At 43.6% G+C, this 15,059-nt stretch overlaps 1 protein-coding gene across 2 annotated transcripts in view; it reads right to left on the reverse strand.

The window, feature by feature from the left end:
- LOC124177756 (protein CBFA2T3) overlaps positions 1–15,059 on the reverse strand; it is a 52,238-nt gene that overhangs the window by 14,346 nt on the left and 22,833 nt on the right. For both annotated transcript variants that reach the window (XM_046560525.1, XM_046560524.1), the window contains one exon: positions 29–456. In XM_046560525.1, the coding sequence (XP_046416481.1) occupies positions 29–456 (428 nt within the window). The remainder of the gene's footprint in view (positions 1–28; positions 457–15,059) is intronic.

Genomic DNA, 15,059 nt, shown 5'->3' on the forward strand with positions numbered 1-15,059 from the left:
TTATCAATCTGATCGATTCCAAACTCACCAGAACGCTGAGAACCAGACTACGGACAGTGTCTCCGGTTTCCGGTGAAATGTCGCTCGCAAATTGGACCAGCGTTCCCAGAAGCCTTTTGAGCTTGGCGTGCGGCACACGCGATACGGAACCCCCGGATGGACCGATGCCATTGCTAATCGCACCTGGAGACACTTCCTCGTGGACGACATTCACGGTCAGAAGCCTGCCGACTATGGACTCTCCGTTCTCCAGCTTCGTCGTCTGCGGTAGAGGACTATCGCTTTCCGGCGACCTGGAACCTCCGGTTCTGCACGCTTCATGCGTCCCTGACGATCTTGTGATACTCGAAGACTGCGTCGACGCCCTTTGCGAACCCGGTGACGTTGATCTTGTCTCCGTCGTTGCGGAAGCTGGTGCTTCCTCCAAAACCCGTTCCTTTGACGGTTGGCTGCCACCTGCAGGTTTGACGTAGAAACTAAGAATTACAGCGATTGACGGATTCAGGTTCAAAGTCCTTACAACTTTTTAAAGATCGAATTACAAATTGAAGTTCATATCCATCGGCAAAGCAATTGAAGGTCGATTTAAAACATAGCGTCAGTGACGATGGGTACTACGATAATTATCTATTCACAGTGCAGTGAGTTACTTTGGAATTATTGGATCAATAATCCATATTGGATTCGAGAGCCGTTTGAACTCTCGAGAGATGGAAAATTTTGTAAAATTCATCTTTAGACATCCGAAGAAGAAGGTATCCCAAAAAAGTGTGTAAAACACCGAAACCTGATCAATTCCAAGTCACAGTGAACTTGAAACGTCCGAAGGTATTTCAACATCTGCAAAGCATCGAAGCAGGAAAGAGTAACGAGTCGAGTGAGGCATTATCATCACAAGGTGACATATTGTCGAACCGAATGGTGACGAACGGGGTAGTTTGTCAGGTTGCGGAAGTGAGCGGAAGAGACGCGCGACAGGCAGTCCTCGGTTACGGGATAGGAATTCGCTTGATGCACACACATCCCCACGATGTGCATTAATACACGCGACGCCCCTGCCTGTACACAAAACCAACACGCATCTACGCCGCGCACGTGCGTGCGCATACATAAACATATATGTAGAGTGGATAACATGCAATTACTGGTCGCGTCAGCAGCTCTGGCTCGCAGGGTGTTGTAGGTACCTACCTATCGCGCAGGCTGGAGAGATCCGTCCTGCATGCCTGGACGGTTGTGCGAGAGCCACGAGGTTCCTGCGTCGCGACGCAACACGACGGACAACAAAGTTGTCGCTGTTATACCCTCCCCCCCCACACCTCGCACCCTTATAACCGAGGCCCGGCGATCACTGGTTCCCTCATTTTTTCTAGCCGTTGTCCAACGCACTCCGCAGTGGTTTCTACAAACCTGTTTTACCGACGAATCAATTTTCTACCCACATTATATTAGGGATCAATAATTTCTAACACACACGCCACGTACTCGGGGACATTTCACATGCTGTTTATGGTGTGAAAAATGACCGTCAGAAACACCCGGGAACCCGGTCATTAAGCACGATCGTACGTCAGTGGTGGATTTTTTACATTTCGGTGGAAAATATAGACTGAAATTGACGACGCGGCGATTATGCATCTCGAATTTGAAATTTGGTATATTGAATTCGGAGTGGGATGAAGAATATAATTGAAAAGGTGAGGGGTAAAGGCTTGATGTTGTCAGTCCAGATCTGGAGCAACGGTTTGTCACCCGTTGACTACGTCGTCATCGGATGGTTGAATCCGGATTTACGAAAGGATTAACCAATCGCAACAGTGACATTACACAATAATTCGCCAATGCGATTGTCGCTTCAGGACTTTGAATACCAGATTTCATGTACAATGAAGACGTAGTTCCAAATTTTTTATGAAAAACACGTGACACCGTTCGATCATTTCCCGATACCATGAATCACATCGAACGCAGGACGAGATCGAACTGAAACCTGTAATCGCGATTTCGAAGATGTGTAATACATGTCGTAGCCCTGGTCTGGAAGGGTGGGAAAGAAAGAAAGAAAGAAGAAAAGGGAGGATAATCGGTGAAAAAGCAAAACATCTGCATCGAGATCCCAGGCTAATGGCGTTATGGTCAAAGTTCCTGACACCAATGCTATGTGATCGTGTACAAAGAGCCTCTGCACATACATTATATTTATCGAATAGCCGCGTGCGGTTCGGTTTGGTTCGGTTCGGTTGCTCCGAGGTGGTTGTTTTAAACGGCTGTTGGGGTTTGGGGAGGTTGGCACGGGTTTTACACGGAAGATAAACGATCGACGTAAACAAATCAAACGGGTGACGTATTTCCGTGAATTTCCGCATTGAAACCGCGTTCGCCACGGCGGTGAATGGCTATTCGGTACACGCCTGCAGGTCCGATGCACGTTCCGAGTGATTGCCCCCCCCCCCCCCCCCCCCCCCCCACCCCACCTGTCCCCCATGCCCCTGCCGTTCCCTCCTCTCAAAATCCAGCAAACCAGTTCATATATACCTACTCGAATACCGAACACCTATCTCCCCCGACCTTTCTCTCGCCGACACCCGCCCCCTCGGATCGCCCGGACACCCGTGGACAGCATAAATTCGATCGCGAGCCGAACAGAAGTGAGCACTGGGACCCGCGGCGGGAAGGAGGGGGATTTATTAAACGAATGTGCCTGACAGCTCCTCCGGCGGGTGTGGACGAGGTTCGCACCCTACCCTCTTCCTCGTAACCGGCTGTTCGCCGTTACCGGAAATCCTGTGCAATAAGAGATTGGAAGCCCGAAGAAGCGTCGTCGCATGGATGATTCTTCGCTCTTTGATGCATCTCATTGAATGCTGTCACCAGTTTTTGGGCGATACTAACTGAAGCGTCCTCCGCGCCACGGACACGGGCTAGTTAAGAGTGAAAGAGGTGGATATCGGCCGCGGTTTCGTGGCTAATAAATCAGACCCTCGTCAACGCCTCGGCTCAACGATCTCGACGGTTCACCGCGACACGGGCGATACCATTCATCCGGTCGCGTGGCGCCCATTCGCCCGTATAACGTTGACAATGTCCTTCCGAAATCCGTCGACGAGACCTTCCAGCTTCGTTTACTCCCCTCCATGATTTGCGCGATATTTCTCTTTCGCATGTTTTTATATTTTTTTTTTCATTCAACCGAAGTGTCTCTGTGCAAGCACCGATGTCAGTCAACACCGGACAGTCGCGGTCTTGAAATGTTGCAGTACAACTGGACGTGTTTCGTTTTTTCAACCACCTGTTAAACGGCCTCTCCTTAACGTTCCCCTGATTCCTCCTGAATGGTGACTCCTACGCGGTATCGGGATCCAAACTACTCGCGTCAGACATGAGAGAGGCACCCTGGTAGGTATTCGTCGTGCCACAACCACCTGACGGTAGTCTCCGGCTGGTAATTACCTTGCCTCATACCCACCTGAATCCTCGAGCGAAACTGCTTTGTAACTAACTCTAGCAGCCCGGCCTCGACTCGAGCACAATCGTGTGGTCCCTGCTTCGAGCTACGCTTCTGGTATAACGCAAACGTTTTCACGGTATCGGTATGCACGCCCCATTTCACATTTGTATCCGTATGTATACGGCTACTCTCGCCCCAGGTGAACCCAAACTTGAACAATTCCTCGCTTATATTGCAGCGGATACCCCGAAGACGGATTTCCGGTCATTCCTCACTGTCGGAATGCCATTTCCCCTCCCCCTCCCCCTCCGCGGTAGCTGATTGAAAAAAGGATTCTCCACGGATCAAGCAGAATGTACGTTTTTCTTCGGTTATAATATACGATAACTTATATCTGAGCCCATGGATTTTCGGTACTTCGGAAAAATCGTATACCGGAGAAGGCGATTTGCCAGGTGTCCAAACCTTGATAGACCAGGAAATATGAAAATCGTATAGGCTTAGGGTCTTTAAGAGTCATATAATGGGACTCCAAATCCATTTTTATGAATACTGAAACTAAGTCTTGACTAATTTCTCAGATCGTATATTTCTTCACCCTGTATTGTTGAATTCGGTATCATGGTGAGACATGAAAACTGATGTACGAACACCGGTTCAACTTTCATCGAGTATTTATTATCGTTGGATTCACTCTTTCACGAAAGTTGGTTACCATCGTTTTTGAATAAACGACAGCTTCGATCAGACGTCAATCATTCTCGCTAGAGAATTGCTTTACGAATCTTTTAGCGATGCTGTGAGTCTGAAGTGCAAATACCGACTTGGCGAATCGACAATCCCGGACCTGCACTGGTGTGTGTGTTTGTACGTTTTGAACATAGGCGCATCTATGTGGTCTTGAGCTAATCACATCGAGCTACTGCTGTTACCCCTTCGGCCAGCTGTTACCCTCCTCACCGGTTCTCAACTTGGACCTGCTACTACCTCCGAAATATTTTCCCGCACCCTCTTTTTCGACCCGTGCCATTTAACCCCATTTAAGCGTTCCAACGCTGATCGCAGAGTTGCACGGTGAAATTTGAGTCCATTTTTTGTCGTTCCGGTTCAATTAATTATTTTCCCACGGTCGTACAATTCTCGGATATTTATATATATAGGTATAATAGAATGAACGGTAAAAGACTCATATTTTTAGCTTTTCGTCAGGCTTTCGAGTATTCTATAGCTAATATAATAATGCTAATTAATGCGATTGGTTTAAATTTCATTACTGTAGGGGGGTGTTTAAACGGTTATGAATTCCGGCGTGTGGCTTTACGAGGTCATGCTTCTATAACCTTTAGTAATACCTGCGAGGTAATGGTCGGAACTGCTAACAGTCCAATATAAATGTGAAAAATCTCCTGTCACCGAGAGCTGAAATATTCAGGGAATTAGGCATGAGACGACATCTGGTGCCACCGTCTCCCACACTTCGCACGCACCCTCGACCCTGCATTTCGCGTCCTTTTCATATAACTTCGCTTTGCCGAACGAGCCACACTTCACTTCTAATTTCACGAACGGTATGCCCATCGAGCATTTTCCATACGTCGAACAAATGGAAACTTCGACGAAATTAATCGATTTGCAATATCTCTATACAGGTACCTATATAAGATGGACTGCAGCCAGTGTGCAAAATTGTATCATATGTGTACATTACGAGGTAAGTGGACCAATTATTGACCCTTTTTTTTCCAAAATTATAAATTTATGACGAAAATCGACGACTAAGACCAACTGCTAGAATTAAAGATCAAACAGATACAACCAAAAAACGGACAGGGCCAGTAACTGGTACACTTACCTTGGGAACGTTGAACGAACAGTGGTTAAAATTGAATGGTAAAACAAAGAAGCCTTTGACTCTTGCTCAATTAGTGTACGAGGAAATTGAACTGTGAACGTTTGATTTCCGGGGTTACTTGAGCATGTAGTGGGGTAATATATCGGGGTCGTGTAAAAGACAATGGGAGGAAAGGGTGCAGGCTATAACCTTTCGAAGTTTATGGAGTAAATAGAGATTCGAACACTAAATGAATAACTTACGGGTTTTCTCCTCAAGTTCGAACGGCTGGTAAAGTACATAATATATACCTATAACTATGTGGTGTGGTATACATGGACGAGCCGCTAATTACTCGCGCCTTTATCTCAAAGTTAGAAAGGCATCGTTGTCAGGGGGTAATAGGTATAAGGGGCTTAAGTTAGCCGCCTGCAATTATCCCTATTGTCTTCGGGAAGAAAATCGGCCCTTTCACCCGCACATCGCTTTTCACCCCCACACTTGGGCAGAGAAACGCCGCATACGTCTATTAAACCGAGGCCTGCATCGGCTGTGGGAAATATATTTGTCTGGAGGAGCTATCATCGTTCGAGGTGCAGGAACCTTTCGCCCGCATCCGCGGTCTCCGGGGGTCGGTTGCCTTTCCGTTTGGCCCATTATACAGGCTCGAATATCCACACCTAAATCCGTTTCTAAGTGTAGGTGAATATTCGGGTTCAACAAGGGGCACTCCACTTTTAGAGGTCGACGGACATTGATCAATTTAAGCGTTTTTTTTCCCTTTAATTGCCGCATGAACAAACGTTTGAAATTCTTTTTACATCCGGTCGAAAACTGGACAAGTTGTACTGAGAAATATTGAGAACACTTGTAAGTTTTACGTGACAATGAATGTTATTAATTATTCTGGGAAAATTAACCTTCTCATATGAAAAATTGACGAGGCTTTTTAATGTATTCGACCGGAGTCGGGTATTTCAATTTTGAAGCGGGAATGACAAAGCTGTGCATTGTTTCGAACATATAAGTAACAAAGAATTTCTAGTTCACCGTCAGATCGTGGAGGATCGAATTAGGAATGTTCAGGCCCAATATAATTGAACTTAGAATTTACCAAGATTAAATCTCAATTGGACATTCTTCTGACCCACCAAGACCTGCGGGATTCTGGAAAACGTTGATACCTGTATCTGGAAGACTTCGAAGGTGGTTCCCTTGAGGTCCTTCGTTATAGTCTTTCGAGTATAATAATTGAGAGTCGCTGACGGTAAGTAAGTAAGGTGGGACTCAGCTGTCGTCTTCTAATTGCCGGGACAATGCAACAGATGGCTTTGATCGCGCCGCCCTGAAGGGGGGGATGCGATGGCGGGGGGTGGGGGTTGGGGGTGAAGCTCACCCCTTCGCTGCTCAAACTTTGCCACCCGCAGCCATCAGCGCAGCCATTTTATTTGCCCACAGGTCGAGCTTTTGGCGGCAGTTGTAACGCGCGTGAAAATTTTACTACGGTAGACGATTTCCTGGAGTATGTGGAGTGGCCATGTTTTTTTGGAATCCTGAATATTCTAGGTTTTTTTTTTAATTGATCTATTACCGCGGTGTGAAGATGGGATTCAAGTAAGTTCTACGATTGTTAGAACTTTCCGTGGTTCCAATGTTTTAGAGTGTTTTGAAACCGGTTTGGTAAATACGTCATTGTCACAAGAATATACGATCATCTTTAGACACGAAGATGCTTGCTTTTGTCGATTGAACCAAAAGCTTTTCCGCCGGATGAACGAGACATCTGTCATAATTTATCAAGTTCCTCTAACGCGTAGTCGAGTGGTTGTGGAGTTGTTATTTATTCATACACGAAATTGTTCAGCTGTTGCCAATCCAACGTTGTTGAAAAGAGAACTGAAAAGTGCCAATCAGATATGGGAAGAATTCTCGTAATGTACCATAACCATGAAAAATGAAACTAGCCAGGAACAAACAGAGGGAAGAATAATGCCGGGATTGATTTATTGGGGCATTACGTCTGCGTTGTGTAATTCAAAGAGCGAAAGGTCTTTTGGGTGTCCGGAGAAACAGGTTAAGCCATAGACCCAGTGAAAGCTCCGCGGATTTCATAGAGCATGGAAGACTTCGAATGATGGAACAACTTGCCTTAAGGGTAAAAGCTCGCCCCGTATTTCAGTATGCAAAACGTGGCTTGGACGTGCTCTTTGAGGTTTTTGAAGCATGGGTCCGTTGTGCTTACACGAGCTTTGATGCGGCGTTATTAACAAGTGGCGAAATGGTTATATACCTGGCATATACCTTATACGCCCGGGAAACCTTTGAAACATGCTCTTTCATTCTGCACCTTATATCCTCTCTCTCTCTCTCTCTTTCTCTGTCTATTCCACGCCTACTCGCTCCCTGCTAATTTACTACAAATCCTACAAGGCTAGTCCTGAACTTTACCTGCAGAGCTTTTGATACGGGAAAATTGCTCCTGGGCCAAAGTCATTAGTCTACGTCAGAGTCGACTGTGTGTCCGCATTTAAATACCGGTATAACTTTGCGCATCATATGCGTACGTATTTACCCCACATACGGACTTGGCATTTCACATTTTTACTCGTGTAACTATACGTTATGATGTAGGAACAAATAGTCCGGTATAATTTAATTGCTCGAATTGAGGATACTGCAGATCTTCGAGGACCAGATGAAAGTAAATTTGTATTTCTCAAACACTTTTAGCGGCTAATAATGAACGAAGGTAATGCTCCAAACAACCACCGTGTTTCCTGCACTCGGACACGTTCAGAGCCAAGTCTAGCACCCCCACGGTGTAGTTTAACTGGGTATGACGACACGTAACCAGCCGCCAGAAACGTGCCAGTCTGACCGCAGCCGGACCGTAACTACTGGTCCATGATTTAAGCTACGCAAGATGATCTCGTTCGGCGTGTTGAATTACTTTTCTCTAACGACACGGCGCTTCTTGAATCGGTAAAATTAGACGATCCACCGGTGAATGCAGATATATACCAAATAGATTTTAGCGTTATCGAATTCCGCCGTCAGACGAGATTTTCATTGAAATATCGCCGATGAAATATGACGTATTTCGATCTCTGACTCGGTTTTACTCGCGTATTCATGTAACACGCGTAGAGTTTAACACCTGCGATAATTACCAATGAAGGAACGAACGAACGAACACTCTACAGCGTCGAGAGCCTGGGCCGAGAGAAAATCTCAGCTGTCAACTGTCAAACGCAGGATTCAGCGCAAATAGGCGACATAGCTGCGGGCTCGAGTGTAAAAGACGGCAAGTACAGGCGAACGTTTGACCTTTCCATGAAATCGTTGCAAGCTCGTTCGATGATTTTTCAAAGCTCATGTACGCAACCGGGTACAGGATCCGGTCGTTTCTACTATGTGTATACTGTTGCCTGGCGTAAAATTAAAGCGAGTTTTGTTCTATTACGAATGATGTAACGTGGGAAATTGATTCCGTTCGATGTACTAGTTATAATATACTTAATTGAGACGGCACTTGGTACCTAATCGACTTCCATTGTCCGAATTGACTATTGTAATTGATCGTGGACGTAACGATGAGCGCAAAGTCGTTGTTGCTATTAAGGTAAACGGACTTCACCAGCCACTAATCAACGACTGTTGAAACTATTCTATAGGAGTTACGTCTAATACGTCCGTAACGTGTTCGTTATACGGTTATACGTAACGTGTTTTGTGACAATGAGTTATTATAACGGTAAAATATGAGATCAAGAAGAAAAATTACAATCAAGTTCAATTTTATTTTAAAAAACATGCCTCCTGAACATGAAAAAGGTAATGAAAGCATATAATTTAAATTTAATTCATAAACTGAAGATCGTCAGTTTCAATGAAAGTTTCATCATACCTTCTGTTTTGTTCGTAAATGAATTAAATTTTCTCCCAATCAAGTTATTAAAGAATCTCTCTAACGAAAATCGGACTTATTTTTCGGCTGATCGTTGCTTTGAAAAATAATTGGATACAAACAAATTCCCAAAACTTGTGAAACTTAAAAAAAGAAAAAAAAGTTACAAAGCAACTTTTTGTCCACTAAGGAAAAAGAAAAAATATCTACCACAGAAACAACGCAGTTATTTTTTTTTTTCTACTAGAAAAGAACTCGCAGTCGTAATTAAGAGCTCTTTCATTACTCTCAGCAAGCGTAGCAGTAAATAATTTCTTCCAATCGTTCAGAGTTCTACAGATTTTATAAAGTCAACTATTTCTTCTTATCGCCATTGTAGGAAATAAATTTCCGAAATCTTTAATCATAAAAGTCTGTTAAATTCAACCTGAAGAAATTATTTACTCATAACTCGTTGACGTACCTAACGGATAGAGTTTTTTTGAGCGAAAGAGAGTTTTCAGAGACAAATTGGAATCGAATTGTTTCTTGGGATCATAAAAAAAAAAAAAAATCGTGCAGGTGAATATCGTTCGCTGCAGGAAGGCCGCGTATTCGCGAAACGTGGTGTTGGGTGTACCCCGGATATCATATCAGCTGAGAGCAATGCTCGGCTGGAAGTGTTGGACGTGCCTTATCGGGCGTGGACCAGACAGCTAGAGTCAACCGACCCCGCCTGCGTGGTATCCGCACCGATTCCGCCGTGCAGGGTTACAGATAACGTCGAGCAAGCCAGGGTAAGGCTGGTTTCGAGGTTCTGTGTACACACTGGTGGGCGCCTAGCGCCGGTCGGCTTCAACCTTTCCCTATAGGTTTAGGCTTTCCTCTAGAGGATCGCCCGCCGCCCTTGCAAACCTCGGGGAAACTCGCCCCTCGGCATTGGAGGCTTTAATTTCGCGTGTCAGGGTTATGCCGGCGTTTTTTTCATCTCCCTTATTCTCATTCTCTCCGATATATTTTTATTTTACTTCTTCCATCGCAATTTTTATTTCCTCGAAGAGATTTTTATCCGAAGAAATTTTACAAACTTTACAACGTCCGTTACATGCAAACGAGCCAAGAATGTTCTCCACGCCTTGTTTTAAATTACTGTAAAAAAAAATTGTATCGCAGATTGCGAACGAGCGATATTATTGTTCGATATGCTTCAACGAGTGGATAGTGATAAATATCCAGATCTCCAGGATCTGGAAAATTGAAGAAAGAGATGCGAATATTTAAAAAATTGAAAACTTCTTTAGAATTACATCTATGCCGAATTTTTTTAATCTTTTCCATATTTGCAGGCCGTAAAAACATTCCTGACAATCTCTCGTTTGAGATTTTTCATACAAAAATGAACAAAAGTGTGCAGATGCACACCTTAAAAATATTTCATAAAGTACAAAGATCTCGCATCGATTCGCACATTCAGATATCTTGATATTACCATTTTAATCAGGATTCTGATATCGATAATAAAACGAGTTTTTTCGAGAATCGAACATCCATCAGACAGGGGTATCTAATTTCTGACAATCTGAAATTTCAGTGAAGATTATGTCTCGTAGGAAAAACCTACAATGTTAATTTCTGACAAGTGGTATTATTTCAAAAACTTGAAATAACAAGAGAAAAGGAAGAAACAGTTGCTTCGAATACATCGACATCAAAATTATGACTCTTAAAAAAAAAAAAAAAAAAACCTCGATTAACAAAAACTCCAATACTGTCCCCGTAAAGATCTAGAATTTTAAAAAAATGTCTACGTAACATTTTAGTATAAAAAAAAAGCTTTCCATGATCCTGATAAGTTACGTGGTAAATTTTTTCTTCCCATCATCCTACGAAATTTCATCCTCATTCTTTTTACAGAGAAATAATCTCGACGCTCGCGTTGCGCAAGGACGAAGATAAATTGGGTCAAGATACATCGCGCGGCTCGGCGGTTCAGGCGGTTGTGTCCTGCAGGGGTTGTAATAAGCGTAAAACCTTCTCGCGTACGTGTTTGTGTATGTACATGCGGCGTAGTTCACCCCCCCCCCCCCCCCCTCTCCCCCCACATACGGATCCTGTAACCTCACCTAACCTGCGAACGGAGGTTGGAACTCGTATAGGACGCGGGCAACGGGTACTAGAAACCACCTGCGTACCCGTCGAGGCGATCCGCGACCCCTTCCGCACCTGTGCCCGCACTTTATCACGCCCCGCTGTATTTTCCAAAGTCTATTTCACATAATTCCTATATATTTTCTGGCGCCGGGGGATCGTGTGCGTAGGTATAGCTTATGTACGATCCTCCATGTATAACTTTGGGCCTCATGCGTCCAAAACAACCCCTCGTGGTCACCTCGACGCTGTTACGTACTCTCAGCTTTCCAAAATTATTCCAGTCACGTGAAGATATTGTTGGTTTTTTTTTTTTTTTTTTTTTTTTTTTCTTCAGAATTTGATTGCTCGAGGATTGATTATACTTGACATTAATTTTATCGCGAGATAATCGCACGTCGAGTACCAGTTGAATTATTATGTTCATACGATACGAAGGTCTCTTCGAAAATGTAAAAATATTTGATATTTAAGAAAAAAAAAAAACAATTAAACCCGAATTATTTTTCAAAATTTAATTAATTGTGCAAATTAGAAAAAAAATCTAATACATGATTTGAAATAATTATAAAAATGAGATGAAATTACGTAATGCATCCTATCAGAATAACCCTTTTTCGATCCATCAATTCTTGGATACTGATTAGATTCGTTTCGAATCGCTTAGAAATTGTTAAAAACTTAGTTGATTCGTCAATTTCACTCTACGATGACTACTTTCTACAAATTCAACGTCGTCATAAAATGTCGCAATACCCACGCAAGTTTAACGAAAGGAATCCATTTTTCACCAAACGACCTCTTTAACTGGTCACCTGTAAATAACCGATAGCCAGATTTGGTCGACAAGAAATTCTCTCGAATATTGTCTTTCGATAACTGACAATGAGATCTTAATTATCGTCTTATCACCGGAAACGATCGACCGAGTAAGAATAGGTTTTGAAATCGTTGTTCTTTTGATTTCATTGTGTTATTATCTTCATCTCCTTCTTCTCATGCTGTTCTTTCAAGTAAAAATAAACTTTCACTGATTCTTCTATAGCGTATTACACAGCTATAGATATGTATATGCATGGGTACTCGGTAACTCGATGAGAACTTTCTCAGATGGTGCGGGGGCGTCCTACTAGAAGGTAGGTTGGTAGGTAGGTAGGCACGTGCTTTCCTCTTGCCCAGAGGGCTCTACTCCTCCTTCTCTTTGTCCTATCTAACTTCTCTCCACGCAGCACTGCGAAGCTTTCATACACACATTTTCGACCGGTTCATCACCTCCCTGATCCAGCGATCAAATAAAAAGAAAAAAGAGTGAAAATTTTCCACCTCTCCTCCGAACCAACTGAAAACATGGGATGAGAATGGTTTCATACCTAGAACAATAATTTTTTTCCTCTCTTTTCCGAACACTACACTTTCAAACGTTTTTTCAATTAACTCTTGCGATTGAAAGATATTCGGTTTTCCCTCAGCTCCTCACCTCAAGTGATCAGGCTCATCTTCTCTTCGGTATATAAGTTTGAAGAAAGCTCATATTATGCCAGGACAGGTACCGTAGCCGTGGTGGTGTGGCGAACACATTAGCGCGGAGAACATCCGCGGCGCGTGCCTCTCGGCTGTGTACCAAGGATTTGAGGGGGATTCGAGAGAGGCGAAAGCGTTACCGAGGTACCAAGCACGCACGAGAAGTCTGCTCTGAGATATAAGGTATATAATATGCAGTGTGTAGGTGTAAAGTTATCCTAAAGAAACCCAAGAATTATATACTGTATTCCTTTTTCCACCTTCTCTTGTCCCTCGTTTGCCTGTACTTGGAAAGAAAAAGTAACTAATCAAATTATCTAATCAACTGGTTTGATGAGAAACAAAAGAAACAACAGAGTGATTGTTGTAATTGGGTATATAGGTACTTATACTGGGTAGCTTTTTTTATATTCTGGACATCATTCGATACTTTTCTGTTTTGTAATGAATATATAGTAAAGTTTGTTCGTACGTGGGATATTTTTTTTACAACTGATGAGAATCAGTAGGTTTGTCACCGCTTATACACACATTTGTATCAGAAAATTTTTAATCAGATACGTATGGAGGAAAATGGAAAGGACTGATTAGTAGAGATGAGAGAGGTGGTGCACTGCGGGTTCGCCCGGGTAGATTAGATATCCTCGAAATGCGCAGGTACCTAAAATGCCTCGACGCTGCAACGATGCGAATGGATCTGTATACAGGATGGGTACATTCATTGGGGGTATACGGGTGCCCGTATGCAACAGCCACTTTAACGTGCCCATTACACACCCACAGAGTATAACATAACGCATCCAGCCAAGCAATTTGCACTGCGGTTAGCCTGCAGTGCTCGATTTTTAGTAACTTATCCATATCCGTTGGGCGACGATGCGCAGCATCATCTTATCCAACCCTCCACATTCTCGCTATTCTCCTTATTCAGTTTTTCTCTGTCCGTCACTCTGTCCTGCGAGTGAAAGAGCGTAGTCTCCACAGTGTCCGAGAAAACCGAGTCAACACCCATCCATGCGATGCACCTGAGACTGGCTTCACTTTCGCCTTTCCTCACGTGGAGATATCCTCTCGTAATTGATAATGCAGGTACTGTCGATCAGGACGTTATTTCATTGGGTTGAGAATCAAGCACTGCGAATATCATTCATGATGACGATAGTCGTAGAGAGTGAATTAGAAGTGTTCCTTGACTGGGAACCATTTCAAAAGCATGGATACGTCAGTTCGAAAGGCTTTGTGGGTTTCCGTACTGCCGTACCAATTATTGCCGCATCCTGTTCGAGTTGTACGTCGGTGCGATTCGTGTGTTCGAATGTCTGGCTACCCTCTGTATACAGTGCACCGGAAGTGACGAGATTGGGTCTGCGAAGAGGATGTAGCGATCGAATCTGTATCATTCAACGTATATAATAAATGCATAACCCCGGTGGCTTGGCCTAGAGGTTTACCTAACGGTTCAATCCACTGTTCAAGAATGGAAGTTCTGAGCATGGGTGCTGATTAATAATCGAATTCCCTTCGTCTCCATATTCTCCTTCCTATTCGATGATCCTCACAATCAGCGCCGTCGCCCTTTTCTCTCTTGAGCTTGGATGCTCACCGCTTGTATAATCCACCGTCTAGAGCCCATCCCTCTTCTTTATTCGGTGTTACATCGCTCCAGGACGTTGTCGGATTATTATCATACCTATGTACACATCGATTTGATCAAATCCTTACACCGTTTCAACGAAGCGCAATGCATTCTGGAACCGGGAACACATGCCGGACCGATACGCCGGATAAAAATAACACGGATTTATTGCGAACGCTGGCCAAAGCGTTATAATCCATGCACCAGCTGACTCGACCTGACGACTATCCGTAAGGATGACACAATGCGGTGACTATACTTGTGTGTAATTAAATGTCGCGAAAATGTCACTGCGCAAGTATGAACCTCCTCAACCTCTTTTTTGTCTCATTCTGTATTTTTACTTTTTTATACGCTGGAGGGTCACGATGCATGTGTCTTTACATGCGCTTACTTTACATGCAGACTTGCAAGTGGACAGGAAAAGGTCTTACGACGAATCGATAATGCAAATTGGGGAAAAAATTATAGCTTGATATTGAACTGTTTTTATTCTTTTCTTTAATTGTTTGAAAAACTTTTAATAAATCTGCGAAGCATTATGTGAAAATAATCAGTACTCGGAGTTTGCAAGACCTTTGCAAAGTTT

Source organism: Neodiprion fabricii, chromosome 3 (assembly GCF_021155785.1).
Source record: "Neodiprion fabricii isolate iyNeoFabr1 chromosome 3, iyNeoFabr1.1, whole genome shotgun sequence".
Lineage (NCBI taxonomy): Eukaryota > Metazoa > Arthropoda > Insecta > Hymenoptera > Diprionidae > Neodiprion > Neodiprion fabricii.